We start from the raw sequence: 17,570 nt of genomic DNA, 5'->3' as shown, positions 1-17,570 counted from the left end.
TCTCTGTGTGCGGGGCGGCTGGGACGCGTGTCTCTCTGTGTGCGGGGCGGCTGGGACGCGTGTCTCTCTTACCTTGATGTCGATCTCAGAGTACATCTTGCGGAGGTCGTGCATCACACAATCCAGGTAGAGCTCTCCAGTGCCCAGGATCACATGCTCCCCCGACTCCTCCACCTGAAACAGCAGCAGCATCGCAGAGTCAAGCAGCCGAACCACAGTGAAGCAAACCATCTCTCTCCTCTCCAGTCCAGGTCTCTGTGCAGACCGTGTTCTTAAACAAACCAATTCAACCCCACAGCAGGTCCTAAAGCGGTTCGATATTCCACAACCTCTTAAACCTGGTGTCGCGTTTCTATGTGGAAATGCACATCTCTGTCACACCAAGCAGCACAGCAGTTGTCTCAAACGGAAGCCAGCTAGTTGTAAAAGGTGTCGAACTTTGAAAAATGTTCCCCCCTCGGTAAAGGGATGAATATGATGATTGAGTTTCATCTTAACTTCTAAATGTTTTAAGTGGAATTATCAGCTCTGCGATGTCGCCTTTACATTTTTCATGGCAGCAACGCTTCCTGTTGGCCAACTCCTATAAGGTGTGCCTGATTAGGTACTGAACCATTCTCCCCAGTACCTGAGCAGCGAATATTTCCAAGCTATTAAACAGCAAGTTCAGCTCGAGTGCGCTGCCCATTGTCTGACCAGCAGGGGTGACTGCTGGCTTACAATCCAGACAATTTCCCCTTCCCCGGTTCATGTGTGCGCTGTGGCCGACAGAGCTGAGCTACACAAACAGATTATTGGGATGGAGCTCTCCACAGAAAATCAGACGAGGGTCGCTGGTGTGGATCAGGCTGATTTATTTAACTCTGTGTCCCAGGGATTATAACCTGCCATCTCCCTGATCTCTGCTCTCCACTAGGGACCCAGGACTACTTTCAAACACATAGCAGAGCCTCTGTGACTGAGACAGACACACAGTGGCGACGGGGCATAGGGCGCTGCTGCAGGTACCTTGGTGGTGAGGGAGGGGTAGCTCTTGTTGACCTTCCTCAGGCCGTCCAGCATCTTGGGCAGCTCGGAGGGGTTGACGGGCTCCACAGCGATCTTGATCACAGAGGCAGTGTTGAACTTCAGGGGCCTAAAGATCTGAGCCTGAACACACAGAGAGAGAGAGAGAGGAGAGAGAGTGAGAGTGTTAAGGGGAAATCACGGCTCCCAGCTCTGCTGCCTGCACCCTCAGATACATGTAAAGCATAACTGCAGCCTGGACCTGCTAATCATCAGGGCTTGAAACTCACACCAGCCCTGCACCATGTCCTGGCTTATACAACTCCCCTCGTTCTGGCATCCCCCTATAGAATTAACTAATTTTGCTTCATAAAGTCGAATGAAACCTGCTGAATAATGTTACGCTAACATATTGAATTACACACCGCTTTGGAGTTCTCCATATACTTAATGAAAAACTGGCAAATTAAAAAATAGGACTTTTTGAAATCTAACACGAAATACCGTACTGCTGTTACGACTTCCGGTAACATTTTGCGATATCATTTCTTTGACTATTATTATTATTTATTTTTTAGCAGACGCCCTTATCCAGGGCGACTTACAATTGTTACAAGATATCACATTATTTCACATTATACAGATATCACATTATTTTTACATACAATTACCCATTTATACAGTTGGGTTTTTACTGGAGCAATCTAGGTAAAGTACCTTGTTCAAGGGTACAGCAGCAGTGTCCCCCACCTGGGATTGAACCCACGACCCTCTGGTCAAGAGTCCAGAGCCCTAACCACTACTCCACACTGCTGACTACATGATGTATTATTGAAATGAGCAGGCAGCAGCCTTTTGAAAAGTCAAACCCCTGGTCAATCTCCTCTGGATTCACTGCCCACACTTCTCATCACAGCGCGAGTCAAATGTGACTCTGCAGGGTTACTGATAAGAGCGGTTCACGCAGCTATCAGGGAGGAACAATTGGTGTTACCCACCTCCTCGTTGCCCCGCGGCTCTGTGATGGTGGCAGTCTTGACGATGGGCTGGTCGCACCCCTCTATCAGCACCCAGTTGCCAGCGGGCACCCTGTTCACTTCGATCTGGTACCTGAGACAGAGAAGGCACACCTTCAGCGGGGCTAGAAAACTCAACACCAGCTCAACAACATTAAAACTACATTCTCTAACCTCTCTCTCATGCACAGCAAGGAAATCTGGTTCATTTGTACTAGACAGCACCTGCAAGGGAACTCAGCTGAGAGAATCTGTTTACCAAATATAAGCGAGGGGTCTTGATTACTGATGCAGGGTTAAAACAATGTGGCACTGAAGCGGTTCATTTCTCCTGAATCACACCTGGAACAGAGCTCTGAGAGAATGCTCGAATTCACAGCTTGTTAATACAATGCGATTGGAAGCTGCTTATTATTATTATTATTATTATTATTTGTTTATTTAGCAGACGCCTTTATCCAAGGCGACTTACAGAGACTAGGGTGTGTAAACTATGCATCAGCTGCAGAGTCACTTACAAATACGTCTCACCCGAAAGACGGAGCACAAGGAGGTTAAGTGACTTGCTCAGGGTCACACAGTGAGTCAGTGGCTGAGATGGGATTTGAACCTCCTGGTTACAAGCCCTTTTCTTTAACCACTGGACCACACAGCCTCACAAGCTTAGCTCCTCCTCTCAGCTGGAATGGAGCTCTGAGAGAATGCTGGAATTCACAGCTTGTAAATACAATGCGATTGGGATCGCAGCTCCCCTCTCACCTGGCCACGGAGATCCAGAGGCGGCCGATGGTGCAGATCTGCGAGTCCTCCTCGTCCTCCAGGGTGTAGTTCTCCCCCAGCACCTTGACGGGCTGTCCCGCGTGGATAGTGCCGCTCAGCACCCTCCCGAAGGCATGGAACTGCACCCCGTCCTCCGTGCTGTACATCTTAGTGGTGTGGCACATCAGCGGACCCTGCGCACACACACACACACAGGTTACACACCTCCGTTCACAACACCCCTTCTATATAGAATACGCTACAGGCTGCTCCACGATGCAAGCTGATCAGTGGCGTGTTTCATGTCTGACAGGCGCCAAGGCTGTGCACACATGCCAGCAGAAACATGCATTGGATGTTATAGCTTAACCAGCAGGGGGCACTAAACGCACCCGAGTAGCTTCATATAATAAAACTGGAACGTGCCTCGGCTTTAACCCTTGATATTAGACAGGATTTGCTTATCACAGGAGAAGCGGGTAAACGCCACATTCTCCAAATGAGACCGATACCCACTCCGCAATCTAGAGGTCAAAGAGATCAGCGTGGATCTCACACAGTACCCTGGACTGTGTAATTAATAATTAAATAGAGGTCATTTTAATGGGACGTCACTTCCACCCAATACAAGGCCTGTGAATCAAAGGCATTTCAGGTGGCGACAGTTAATGCCGAAGCCCACGCATTTAGAATTGTGGTCAGCTGGTAACCTGCCCTGCGAGAGACGCAAAATAGGATGTGCTGGAAATGTTTTTGATCGGCTTGACTAATAATACTCCCTATGTCCCTGGCTGCAGTCTTTCACTGGTGATCTATATGGACACTATATACATTCAATCAATTGGAACTGCACGCTACAGCAAGATCAGCAGATATCTGTGTATCAGCTTCTGTCTGTTTACCCGCCACCCTGGCTACTCACGTCAGGGTCGCATTCTGCCATGGCCTCCCCCAAATCAGAGTCCAGGCCCCCATTGTACGAGTGCTCAATCTTGTTTTTAGCGCCATCTTGTGGAGAAGGGATATGCTGCACACACATGTCCACAAAACCTACAAATAAAGAAAAAAACCTGGATATTATTCACCAAAAACTGACTGCAGCATTTTCAGGTCCTTAGGGCAACCGAGTTCAGATTGTCATGAGACAGCAGGTGGTGCTGTTTCACCCAAATGCACAGAAACATTAAAACCAGACTCCGCCTTTCACTACAGCCAGCGACCAATAAGCAGAGTCATACTGCTAATCTGCAAGCAACACAAGATGTGAGGACAAGCAAAGGAAGCCTTTATTAGACAGTAGAAATAAGACTCCCATTGCACAGCAGTTTGATCCATTCCTGGTTTTACTAGGAGTTTAATAAGGGCATCAGTGTGGATTAGTGGTTAGGGCTCTGGACTCTTGACCGGAGGCAACATTGCTGTCGGTGACGTTATGACACAGAGGGGTCACTAGCACCCCTTCACTGAAACGCTGGTCAGAGAGATCTCACCCCTGGAGCTGCACGGGGGCACACAGACCTCACCATGCTTTGAGATTCCTCCAAGGCAGGCTCAGCAACACTTAAACAAACCCCGGTGGACAGCAGGCTCACCACCGACACTCTGAGCAGACGCTGCACCAGGAGGATAAGGAATGCATTTCTCTGCATGCTGGCTTTAGCCATTCACAGAGGGGGTAAATAGGCTATTCAGAGAGTGGAGGAGAGCAGTACAGAGAAGCGGTCACTAGTCCAGCTCCGCTGCTGGATCGCTGCACACCTGTGAACTCCCCGAAGAACTTCTTGCAGACGAGGCGCAGCAGCGGGCGGATGTTCAGTTTGAGCTCCTCCTTGGTCAGGTGGATCCCCAGCTCATCCAGCACCCGAGGGAGGGAGGTGTCAACATCACCCACCACCTGCAGGGGGCGACAGAGAGCGAGAGAGAAGGGGTCATTACCTGGCTTTAACCCTTAGCAGTCCATTTATTCAGCGCGTCAGGTCAGATTTATTTTCACACGCGCAGTTTATTTTAGACGCGCTGTTTAAAAGTATTTTTTTCACAGTAAAACAGGTTTAAAAGGCACTGCATATCAACAGGACTCTCAGTACTGCATCTCCAGCCCCGCCCCACGTTCGCTATATTTTTCAAATAACTCTTAATAATAGTACATACCGATAAACCATCTCTTGATCATTCATTTTATCACCAAACTCCTCAATAATGCGATCCAAGTCATTATTTTATTACTATAACATCTCAAAAAAGCTATGCAAATGTCTGTGATATTCTTTGAGCGCTGGATACAGAAGCAGCTGTCTTGTCTGTGTATGTCCGTGTTATCTATGTGGTGTCGGGTCTGTCAGTATTCATGAGATACGCCCTTTTTTTTTTCCGGTTCCTATCTGTTTCACTCGGCCATTGAATAGTTTTCTCGTCTTTCTCCGGAGAAAAAACGACTAGAGACCTGTTTTTTGCATCTTTTTGATGATGTCGGACAGGGTCCGACATTGGACCACAAAGGGTTAAAACACATGCGCTTGTCTCCAAGTTGAAATCACTGGAACCCCATGAATACTACTTCGTTCCTGCTGGCACAGTCAGGTACTGCACTGCATCAGACGAGCTCTCCCCCCTGCGATTCTCACCTGGGCCAGGATCTTGTATAGTGGCTCCAGGACAAACTCCACGAAACTGCGCTGGGAGTTGCTGTTTGGAGCCTTTTTGGTGAACTTTCTCCTGCAGAGGAGAACACCACGAGAAATCAGAAAATGAACAAACACACACATTTACATCACAATGAACCGGACAGCAATGACCCCTTTGCTGTGTACATAGAGGATACTGCACGATCGATCACAGAATACTGTAGCTACTCCACGAGTGAAGACAGAATAACTCACAAGCACTCGCTGGGGTTGAGCGAAATAACCCCAGGACTCGTTCGTGCCATGTTCTGTTTATAATAGCGCTGGTTGTAAACAATACTTTCTCCCTGAATAATTTTTCTGTGAACAGTTCACCCCCCTTTACTTTACACACAAAGAACCCAGGATTCAGAATCAATGAAGGGGACTCTTCAGTGGGAAGATCTCATGCAGAGCTCACTAAACCTGACTTCCAGTGGTCACACAGCAGGGGGGAGCGCTGGGCTTACGTTTTGGGGTTGAAGTAGATGTCTCCCCAGAGCCTCTTAGCGAATTCATTGTAGCTGATATCACCTTGAAAAGGAAGGAAGCAAGGAAGGCGTTGAAATAACCGGACAGGCACAGACAATCAAGGACTTGACTGGCTCCTCTTGATGGCAAAGTGATCTTTGACATTAGGAACACCCCTGTGTTTCATATTAAGACCATCATGTGCTTGAGGCTGTCTCATGAGATTCTAAGGCTATGCCTGGTTTTGCACGAGGTTTTTAGCTTGTGTTTAACATACGTGTGCAATCGGGCTGATTACAGGTACAGGTACAGACTAAATAAAATAATGAAGTGGTGTTTAACACCTCAGATGTCATCAGGTAAGCCCATGGTCTCAGGGCTGTGCAAAGAACCCGTTCCTCGTACACCAATGCTTGTATCATGGTGAAGTACATTCAAATGACTGGCTGGGTAATCCACCCCATGGTGTTATATGATTCGAGCCGGTGGAGGACTGTGTGGAGCTCACCGTAGGTATCGGAGTAGATCTTGGCGAAAGAGCCCAGCGTGAAGCAGATGCTGTACTGGGAGCTGGAGAAGCACACGTTCCCCAGCAAGGGAGACACGATCAGGTTCTCATCCGTGGAGTACATGCTGAGAGAGGGGGAGAGAGAGAGAGAAAGAGAGAGAGGGGGAGGGGGAGGGAGGGAGGGGGAGAGAGAGAGAGAGAAAGAGGGGGAGAGAGGGAGAGGGGGGAGAGAGATGGGGAGAGAGGGGGAAAGAGAAAGGGAGGGGGGAGAGAGGGAGCGAGAGAGAGAGAGGGGGAGAGGGAGCGAGAGAGAGAGGGGGGGAGGGAGGGAGAGAGAGAGGGGGGGAGGGAGGGAGAGAAAGAGAGCGAGAGGGGGAGGGAGGGAGAGCGAGAGGGGGAGGGGGAGAGAGAGTTAAGATATGCTCAATGACAAATTCAATGGAAAACACTTACAGAGTTTTCCACATCATTTTATTATTGTAACCGGTGGGTTCAGAGACACTCGTAAGCACCACGCTTTCCCATGGTGTGTGGGGCAGGGTTCAGGGGTGTGGAAGGTGCTATACGAGGGGTACCTGGGCTGTAGGGTTCCAGGGTGTGGAAGGTGCTATACGAGGGGTACCTGAGCAGGCTGTTGACCTCGTCCACGATGTGCCGCAGTTTGTAGTAGGCATCAGTGGGCGGCAGCTTCAGCTCCACCATGAGCCGGTCGATCTTGTTGATGCAGATGGTGACGGCCAGACGCTCCTGCACAGCATGCTTAATCAGCCGCTCCGTGTTCAGCATCACCTGGAGCAGGGAGAGGATAAAACCTGCTACTGAGCGTCACAGTTGCCCCAAACCATTACTTTAAGCACAGTATAAAAACCAGGACACATAGTGGGAAAATAAACAGACACAGACTTTGGACAGAGGGAAGGAGACGCTTCTTCACACAGAGAGTGGCGAGGGTGTGGAATGGGTTACCTAGTACTGCTGCTGAAGGAGACTCTTCTTCACACAGAGAGTGGTGAGGGGATGGAATGGGTTACCTAGTCATGTTGCTGAAGGAGACTCTTCTTCACACAGAGAGTGGTGAGGGTGTGGAATGGGTTACCTAGTCATGTTGCTGAAGGAGACTCTTCTTCACACAGAGAGTGGTGAGGGGGTGGAATGGGTTACCTAGTCATGTTGTTGAAGGAGACTCTTCTTCACACAGAGAGTGGTGAGGGGATGGAATGGGTTACCTAGTCATGTTGTTGAAGGAGACTCTTCTTCACACAGAGAGTGGTGAGGGGATGGAATGGGTTACCTAGTACTGCTGCTGAAGGAGACTCTTCTTCACACAGAGAGTGGTTAGGGGATGGAATGGGTTACCTAGTCATGTTGCTGAAGGAGACTCTTCTTCAGAAAGAGAGATGTGAGGGGATGGAATGGGTTACCTAGTCATGTTGCTGAAGGAGACTCTTCTTCAGAAAGAGAGATGTGAGGGGATGGAATGGGTTACCTAGTCATGTTGAGGCACAATCACTGGGATGCTTGTCCGCACAATTCCTTTAAACCACATTAGTTGCCTTAAAACCGGCTTAAAAGTGCTAAATACAGTTAGTGTCCACACTACACAGAGTTTTTTTTTATTTATTTTTTTTATAAATTTAGTCATTGCCAATTAGTTTTCATTATTTTCTCCCCAATTTGAAATGCCCAATTATTTTATTATGCTCAGCTCACCGCTACCACCCCTGCGCTGACTCGGGAGCGGTGAAGATGAACACACGCTGTCCTCCGAAGCGTGTGCCGTCAGCCGCCCGCTTCTTTACACACTGCAAACTCTCCGTGCAGCCGCCTCAGAGCTACAGCGTCGGAGGACAATGCAGCTCTGGGCAGCTTACAGGCAAGCCCGCAGGCGCCCGGCCAGACTACAGGGGTCGCTGGTGCGCGGTGAGCCGAGGACACCCTGGCTGACCTAACCCTCCCTCTCCCTGGGCGACGCTCGGCCAATTGAGCGCCGCCCCCTGGAAGCTCCCGTCCACGGTCGGCTGTGGAATAGCCTGGACTCGAACTTGTGACGTCCAGACTATAGAGCGCATCCTGCACTCTAGCGAGTGCTTTTACTGGATGCGCCACTCGGGAGCCCCACACAGTGTTTAATACTCAAGGCCACCTCCGGGGGCAGTCTCGAGTCCGGTTCTAAATTATCTTTTCTAAGTTTCTAAGTTTATCCCAAGTGTGGACGCTGTAATACCAAACTACATTTATCCTCCAATATCCCAAAATGCATTCTGATACGTTTTGGCACGTGGACATTACAAATACAGACGCCCGAGGGAGTTGAGAAAGATTACCGATACTGCTGTACTGTACGGGCTCCATATTTACTGGGCTGTAAACATAAAATCCAGTGCATGATGGGATAATGTCATATTAAGTCCCACAGTTCATTGCACTGCTAGGAACTGTAACCAGACTATTTGCATTAAGCCAGACTGAACATGAAACGGTGCTTTAGTGTGGACGCTTTGAGCTGGATTCACTAAACCGTTTGAGTACGGGCCAATGTTCTGAGATCAATCAGCTACTAGGAACCGGACGAGCTTAGATGTGCCGAATGGCCTCCTCTCGTTTGTAAATGTTCTTATGGATATTGCTGCTCTAGAAAGAGTGCAAAGAAGACCAACCAGAATTATCCCGGGTTTAAAAGGCATGTCGTATGCATACAGGCTAAAAGAACTGAATCTATTCAGTCTTGAACAAAGAAGACTACGCGGTGATCTGATTCAAACATTCAAAATCCTAAAAGGTATAGACAATGTCGACCCAGGGGACTTTTTTGACCTGAAAAAAGAAACAAGGACCAGGGGGTCACAAATGGAGATTAGATAAAGGGGCATTCAGAACAGAAAATAGGAGGCACTTTTTTTACACAGAGAACTGTGAGGGCCTGGAACCAACTCCCCAGTAATGCTGTTGAAGCTGACACCCTGGGATCCTTCAAGAAGCTGCTTGATGAGATTCTGGGATCAATAAGCTACTAACAACCAAACGAGCAAGATGGGCTGAATGGCCTCCTCTCGTTTGTAAATGTTCTTATGCTCTCATGTACAGAGAAGGCTGCTGAGCAAACTCACCCCCTCGGCCGCATCAATAAAGAGCACGATGCCATCGGAGATCCTAATCCCAGAGGTCACCTCATCAGAGAAGTTCACATGACCTGAAAAGAAGCATGGAGAACAGTCACACTCTGCACGGGGCATCAGGGCGAGCACACTACCCACCACGCCCTCTTTCCCCATCCCTCCCCTCTCCCTCCTCCGTCAGGACGGTACCTGGTGTGTCCATGATGTTGAACAGGTAGGACTTGTCTCTGGAGTCCGGCAGCACCATGGTCACCGGGGTGCTTTTGATCCCAACCCCCCTCTGAGGAGACACAACCACAGGGAACACGACTTCAGCACAGCTCCCAGCTCCCAGCCTCCTTAAACATCTAAAGCTGCATTTCCAACGCCCAGTGAGTTCACACTCAGGTGTGTGCTCAGATCTTGCCGAGAGCTGCGCTCGTGAGACTAGTTATCATCATTTGGGATTGACATGCAACATTGACAGGTCATAACAAGCTGAAGTCTCTTCTTGGATGTGTGCGGACTACTGCTCCCCACAAAAGCTGATTTTTCAATAGCTTTGTTTTTGTTTGTTTGCCCAATCCTTGGTATTTTCTTTTTTTGTGCAAGACGCCTCACAAGAGAATATATTGAAAGACTCTCGGTTAACCAGACTGTCGTCCTCCAAGGATTTTAGCACACAGCTGCACGCTGGCAGACAGGACAGTGGCAGAGCCTGATTTGGTGGCATTGGCAGTCCTTGCTTGAAATTGAAATGACCCCAATGCTGTAAAGCTAAAGCAATAGATGCCAACAGTATTACTGCATGCATGTCCCTCAGGCAGCTTGCTGAAATACATTTCAGGTCTCGTCTTCCCTCTAGTCCTGCTGCAATACAGGAGCGTTTACTACAGAAAGCCATGCTGAATGGTTAGAAGCATTGAATCAGGTTTCAGTAAGCTGGAGGCGAAGAGTGTTCAAGGTGTCTGTCTCGGCTTACCTCCTGCTCTGTGAAGAGGATGTCAGTGTAGCGGAGCTGCAACACATGATAAAGAGGTTAGCTGCTGTTCCTTTAGATCCGAGCTGAAGGAGTCAGACTGTTCACATAGTCATACAAAAAATAATACTCTCGCCTATGAAATACAAGAGCTGAATCAACAGCAGCAACTTCGCACAAGACCACGGCTCACAGGTTCTCTGCTTCTGGATCATGCTGCATTTTGACTGTACATGCTGCTACTGAAAACTACAGCACCCACTGAAAACCTTAATGGGATACTTGTGGAGATCCATCAGTCGGACAGCCCTCCTTTAAGAAATTCAATAGAATCACCCCTCTTCACAACCCTCACCGTCAACCCCGACCTCTCCACTCCCCCCCCTCAGACCCTCTACCCCTGTCCTCTCCATCCTCCCCCTCCCTTCCTCCACCCCCCGGTCCCCTCCCCCCTTCCTCCCCTCCCTCCCCTTCCTCCACCCCCCAGTCCCCTCCCCCCTCCCTCCCCTCCCTCCCCTTCCTCCACTCCCCCTCCCCTCTTCCTCCCCTCTCCCTCCTCTCCTTCCACTCTCCACTCCCCCCTCCCCCTCCCCTTCCTCCTCTCCACTCCCCCCTCCCCCTCCCCCTCCTCCTCTCCACTCCCCCCTCCCCCTCCCCCTCCCCCTCTCCACTCCCCCCTCCCCCTCCCCCTCCCCCTCTCCACTCCCCCCTCCCCCTCCTCCTCCCCCTCTCCACTCCCCCTCCCCCTCTCCACTCCCCCCTCCCCCTCCTCCTCCCCCTCTCCACTCCCCCCTCCCCCTCCCCCTCTCCACTCCCCCTCCTCCTCCCCCTCCCCCTCTCCACTCCCCCTCCTCCTCCCCCTCTCCACTCCCCCCTCCCCCTCCCCCTCCCCCTCTCCACTCCCCCCTCCCCCTCCCCCTCCCCCTCTCCACTCCCCCTCCTCCTCCCCCTCCTCCTCTCCCTCCTCCTCTCCCCCCTCCCCTCTCACATCCTGGTCGTCCCTCTTCCTGATCTCTGGGTGGGTCTGCTCGATTAGGCAATCCACGAAGCACGTCTGCAGAGGAAACAACAAGGACAGTTCAAAACTGACTGGAGCCGTGTGCAAAATACTGGCGTTTCCAGAGCATTACCCCCAGACGCTTTTACAAACTCTCGATGCATCGTGGTGCCCTACACGATACGCGTCACATCCACGTGTGTCATGATCCACGTGTGTCATGATCCACAACCTACATGAACACCAACCCGCTTCTCATGCAGCTGTCAGCAAAGGCTGATGTTACAGTCAGGCTTTTATTATTTGGATGAATGCTGCTCATACCAAGTATTATCCTTTGCTTTACCCCTCTGCTTTAAGCCTGTTTTACAAGAGGCGTTAAAAGAAAGGGCTCAGTCATGCGCACAACACACACGGTGTGCGAGAGACTCACTATGGTTCACATGCCAGGGGTTAAAGAGAAAGCTAGAGCAACGGTCAACACAGGAAAGTACTTCATCATCAAGATAACATTTACACGATTAACAATGTAAAGCAGCAGGCTGTTAGGAAGGCCGTGGACGCGTCTCCTCAGTCAGGAAGCCTGTGGACGTGTCTCCTCAGTCAGGAAGCCTGTGGACGCGTCTCATCACTCACCTTGCCGTGGTGCAGGTGTCCACAGAGGGTGACGTTCCTGATCAGCTCCGGACTGTCCATCAGATCAGCCAGAAACCTGCAGGCCAACGAGGAATCAATCAGTGTGCAATCACACACCACAGCACACACACACACACACAGAGCCAGCTTCACCGCACACACACACACACACAGAGCCAGCTTCACCGCACACACACACACAGCCAGCTTCACCGCGCACACACACAGAGCCAGCTTCACCGCGCACACACACACAGAGCCAGCTTCACCGCACACACACACACACAGAGCCAGCTTCACCGCACACACACACACAGAGCCAGCTTCACCGCACACACACACACAGAGCCAGCTTCACCGCACACACACACACACAGAGCCAGCTTCACCGCACACACACACACACAGAGCCAGCTTCACCGCACACACACACACACACACACACACACACACACACACAGCCAGCTTCACCGCACACACACACACACACACAGCCAGCTTCACCACACACACACACACACACACACACACACACACACACACACACACACACAGCCAGCTTCACCGCACACACACACACACACACACACACAGCCAGCTTCACCGCACACACACACACACACACAGCCAGCTTCACCTCACACCCCAGCGTGCGCACATATCTCAGCGATGTCGTTTCATTCCTCATTCTTGTGTTTTTTTAGTTGCTCACTCACTCCATGTCGTAGACAGTGCTGGGCAGCTCCTGCTCCATCAGTGTGAACTTCTTTGTCTTGACTGGTTTGATGATGGGCTCTGTGGGTGAGAGTGCAGCAGGACACTGATCAGCGCACTGCTATTAACCCTTAGCGGTCCATTTATTCAGCGCGTCTCAGGCGCGTCAGGTCCGACTTATTTTCACACGCGCAGTTTATTTTAGACGCACTGTTTAAAAGTATTTTTTTTCACAGTAAAACAGGTTTAAAAGGCACTGCATATCAACAGGACTCTCAGTACTGCATCTCCAGCCCCGTCCCACGTTCGCTATATTTTTCAAATAACTCTTAATAATAGTACATACCGATAAACCATCTCTTGATCACTCGTTTTATCACCAAACTCCTCAATAATGCGATCCAAGTCATTATTTTATTACTATAACATCTCAAAACGCTCTGCAGATGTCTGTGATATTCTCTGAGCGCTGGATGCAGAAGCAGCTGTCTTGTTTCTGTATGTCCGTGTTATCTATGTGGTGTCGGGTCTATCAGTATTCATGAGATACGTCCCCCTTTTATTTTTCGGCTTGTCTCGGCTCCTATGGGTCTCACTCGGCCATTGAATGGTTTTCGCTGCTTTTTCCAGAGAAAAAACGACTAGAAACCTGTTTTTTGCATCTTTTTGATGATGTCGAACAGGGTCCGACATTGGACCGGAAAGGGAAAATTGCGATGTCGGACCAGGTCCGACATAGGACCGCAAAGGGTTAACCCTTTGAGTAGTGAGTTCTGAAATGCACTGGCGGTCCTACGGGAGTGAGTTTTGTTTTGCATGTGCTTGATTATCACGAGTACAGCGTACAAACAAGCTGAAAGCTGTATGCTTGTATGTATGTAACGAATAGAGACGAAATACAGACAAATCATTTTTACTGTAAATAATTAAAACAGATATATATTTTGATTTAGTTATAGGGAATATACATAAGAAACTGCATGTATTTGAATTTAAATCGGAATCTGAATTCAGTATTATTACTAATACTTCTTTCTCAATGAGTGATTTTCGCTGGTTTACAAACACTGTTGACATTTTTGTGAATGGGTTTATTATATGCAATTCAGTCAATATCTGGCAGAGGGCGCAAGAGACCAATAAAAGGTGTTACAGAAACCTAGTTTTAAAATATTATGTGATCATGGGGTTTGTAGGCTCAGTAATTCAAGTTTAAAGATGCAGAACATTCCGGTACTACTCAAAGGGTTCAAGAACACGCTGCTGAGACACACAGCCACACAGACACATGGAGGGACACTGCCTGCACTGCAGCCGCTACACACCCACGTGTGTGCACTAATAAAACAGGACAGCATTGGCTATCTGAAGACAGAAATCTTCTATAAAGGGACAACTTTGTGCGCGGTGCTGTGCTGTGGGGAGCTACCTGTGAGGGGCTGGGTGTCCTCCTCCTGGACTATGGTCTCCACCTCTGGCCCGTACACCTCCTCCGCAGTGGGGTAGTACTTCTTATCCTCGTGGAGCACCACCTCCATCCCAGGGTGCTCCTCATCCTGGTCAGCTGGCTCCTCCTCATCATCCTCGTCCTCCTGCAGGGGGCGACAGACACCACCCGTCAAACCTGCTGCACCAGCCCCGGCAAGCAGGGGCAAATCAACCAGGACACACAGAGACAGAGAGACAGACACACACCGAGACACAGACAGAGAGAGACAGACACATGGACACACACCGAGACACAGACACAGAGAGAGACAGACACACACCGAGACACAGACACAGAGAGACAGACACAGAGAGACAGACACACACCGAGACACAGACAGAGAGAGACAGACACACACCGAGACACAGAGAGAGAGAGACAGACACACAGACACACACCGAGACACAGACACAGAGAGAGACAGACACACACCGAGACACAGACACAGAGAGACAGACACACACAGAGACACACAGACACAGACACAGAGAGACAGACACACACCGAGACACAGACACAGAGGCAGACAGACACACAGAGACACACCGAGACACAGACAGACACCAAGACACAGACAGAGAGACAGACACACAGAGACAGAAAGACAGACACAGAGACAGACAGACAGACAGGAGGGATAGAAATAAGACTCCTATTACATAGCAGTTTCATCCATTCCTGGGTTTAACTACAAGCTTGATTAGCCAGTGTATCAGTAACAAGGCAAGGTGTATCTTAGTAAACTATTTAGTAAAACCAGGAGTGGCTCAAACTGCTATACAATGGGAGCCCTATTTCCATCCCTGGACAGACACACACATACACACAGAGAGACAGACAGACACAAGGAAAAATGTCCTGGAACGGACTGAAAGAGCCACCAGTGAGTACCACTAGCTTAGGCAATGGAAGAGATATCGACGACACAACGCACTGAATTCTGCAGTCACCCTGGGACACGAAGGGCACAAATCAATCAGACTGGGAGCCACACAGTGGAAATGCAAAACCGATCGTTCTGATCAAGGTCTCCACAGGATGGGGTCGATCCGGGCTGATTTACCATTCAGAGTGAAACAAGAAAACAGCTGCTTGGGTTTGTGATGACCCAGGCAAATCTAAGCAGTTGTTTTGTTTTACTTTGAATGGTACCTCAGCCCGGTGACCCTCATCTGATTTCTGTGGAGACTGCTCCACAGTCACTGTGTCAGTAGCTTTGACCTGCGAGTGGACACAGCCGGGTCCTGACCGGCGGTACCGGAGCGGTCAGCCTCGTTACCTCGTCTGCATCGCGGGCGTCGCGGTCCAGGTCATCCTCCTCGTCCGAGTCCAGCTCCGGTCCGATGTAGTTCCCGAACTCATCATACAGATCGGTCTCCATGGTGCAGCGCTCTGGGGAGGGAGCGGGGCTGGGTTAGGCATGGGACTCACAAATCAACAGCACACTGCACTCACTTCACAGGGCGGCTTCCCCAAAAAAACACATTTTACATGGAAGGCAGCGAGACACCTGCTGTGTTATACCGAAAACTACAGAAGCCAGTTCACTAGTGATCCAGGCGTCATTGCTGTCTTGAGCAATTTGTTTTTCGTGAACTAGCCTAACCAGTTGAAACGGCTATCGCTGTACAAGCAGCATGTGCCATTTTCAACACTTGATTTTTGTACTTTTAATTCCTGCAGTGGCGGATTTTAAGTTAAGTTAGAGTAACAGAGTTTGGAGGGCAAATCAGATATTTAAAGCAAAACTAGACAGACGCGACAGATATTCTTAGTAAGCACCAGCTCTGCATTACCGGGTTAATAACACACGCCTTGACGAATGATATATTCCCTAGTTATGAATCGGACAGCCCGTTGCTTTATCACACTTGTCTTCACACATCAGGCAAGATTCATACAGAATACTGCTACTGTTTTATCATCAACAGGGCAGCAGTGTGGAGTAGTGGTTAGGGCTCTGGACTCTTGACCGGAGGGTTGTGGGTTCAATCCCAGGTGGGGGGGGCACTGCTGCTGTACCCTTGAGCAAGGTACTTTACCTAGATTGCTCCAGTAAAAACCCAACTGTATAAATGGGGAATTGTATGTAAAAATAATGTGATATCTTGTAACAATTGTAAGTCGCCCTGGATAAGGGCGTCTGCTAAGAAATTAATAATAATAATCAACACTAAACAGCAATAACAAACAGCCAAGCCCACTATTATAATGCGTACAAATGATTTTGAAAAAGGTTAGTAGTCCGAGACTGGCCAAGGTAGCAGCTGTGGAGCGTGGATAAGCTACACCGGCAGTAATTATTAGAAGCGGGTGTAAACACAGGTAAGAAGGTAAGAAGGTAAGAAATCAGGCCTCATCTAAATATTTTGTGTTTTGTTTTCCCCACAAACGCTGCACAAGCTAATGTTACTGAGTGTTTTAATTCTCTCGTCGGCGGCGGTTTCTGCTTTCAAGCTTTCACCCTTCCCCGTACCTCTGAGTCTGCTGCTCCCGGTGTGCGATGTTTTATTTTATTCAAAGTTAATTTATTGTGTTTCCCTCCTGTTTAAACCGCCTGGCGCGACGCTCTCTCCACACTCCACACTCGACGCGCCAGCCTGGTGGAAGGACCCCGCGCTGGGAAAACGCCGCTGAAACGATTGAGACTGCCGGAACGGTGCCTGCTTTAAAAAATACACACACGCGTTATTCTTTCGCTTCACGCGTGCAAGTTTTCAACTATTAAAATAGCCGTGTTTGAAAGACGCGGTGTAAAAACAACAGTAAAATGTTTTGCTTCTATGCAGGCGAGATGGTAAAATACCTGTATGTTTTTCAGGGCCCTGTGTGTGCAATGCGGCGGTGTGGCCGCTAGGAGGCTGTAGAGAGCTGCACGTTCGCACTGGCGTTGCAGTACAAACATGGTGTAAAAATACTACACTGTGTAGTAAATACACCACTGCAAGGATTTACAATCAAAATCAAGTTTTGAAAATAGCGCAGGCTGCTTGCACAGTGATACCCGTTTCAACGGGTTCATCAAAAACAAAACACTCGTGTAAATGTCAGGCAGCACCGAGTTACAGAATAACGCCCCTTTGATTGCTGCCTGTCTGCCAGGGGACTGACCCCCCCCCCCCTTCCAAAAGATTACCTTGGTAAATGACCATGCTAATTTTGCAGCCCCCACACCCATGTTTTTTCCTATGGTTGTGCTATGCACGGGTCATAGTTTACTGTGGTTTGTCACGGAATT

The 17,570-nt window shown here is 49.4% G+C and overlaps 1 protein-coding gene across 1 annotated transcript in view; it reads right to left on the bottom strand.

Annotated features, from left to right (window-relative positions):
• The window catches only part of LOC117433520 (116 kDa U5 small nuclear ribonucleoprotein component), a 31,297-nt gene extending 14,337 nt beyond the window's left edge, over positions 1-16,960 (bottom strand). The window contains exons 1-19 of the mRNA XM_034055843.3: positions 16,809-16,960; positions 15,612-15,724; positions 14,273-14,435; positions 12,846-12,924; positions 12,130-12,205; positions 11,485-11,550; positions 10,500-10,535; positions 9,728-9,818; positions 9,530-9,612; positions 7,045-7,211; positions 6,423-6,547; positions 5,914-5,977; positions 5,405-5,495; positions 4,539-4,674; positions 3,703-3,830; positions 2,781-2,974; positions 2,004-2,115; positions 1,009-1,149; positions 73-174 (exon numbers count right to left, since the gene is read on the bottom strand). Of these exons, the coding sequence (XP_033911734.3) occupies positions 73-174; positions 1,009-1,149; positions 2,004-2,115; positions 2,781-2,974; positions 3,703-3,830; positions 4,539-4,674; positions 5,405-5,495; positions 5,914-5,977; positions 6,423-6,547; positions 7,045-7,211; positions 9,530-9,612; positions 9,728-9,818; positions 10,500-10,535; positions 11,485-11,550; positions 12,130-12,205; positions 12,846-12,924; positions 14,273-14,435; positions 15,612-15,713 (1,956 nt within the window). The 5' untranslated portion in view covers positions 15,714-15,724; positions 16,809-16,960. The remainder of the gene's footprint in view (positions 1-72; positions 175-1,008; positions 1,150-2,003; positions 2,116-2,780; positions 2,975-3,702; positions 3,831-4,538; positions 4,675-5,404; positions 5,496-5,913; positions 5,978-6,422; positions 6,548-7,044; positions 7,212-9,529; positions 9,613-9,727; positions 9,819-10,499; positions 10,536-11,484; positions 11,551-12,129; positions 12,206-12,845; positions 12,925-14,272; positions 14,436-15,611; positions 15,725-16,808) is intronic.
• Between the last annotated feature and the right edge of the window lie 610 nt (positions 16,961-17,570).

Source organism: Acipenser ruthenus, chromosome 33 (genome assembly GCF_902713425.1).
Source record: "Acipenser ruthenus chromosome 33, fAciRut3.2 maternal haplotype, whole genome shotgun sequence".
Taxonomy (NCBI): domain Eukaryota; kingdom Metazoa; phylum Chordata; class Actinopteri; order Acipenseriformes; family Acipenseridae; genus Acipenser; species Acipenser ruthenus.
This window is presented reverse-complemented; position numbering and strand designations above follow the sequence as displayed.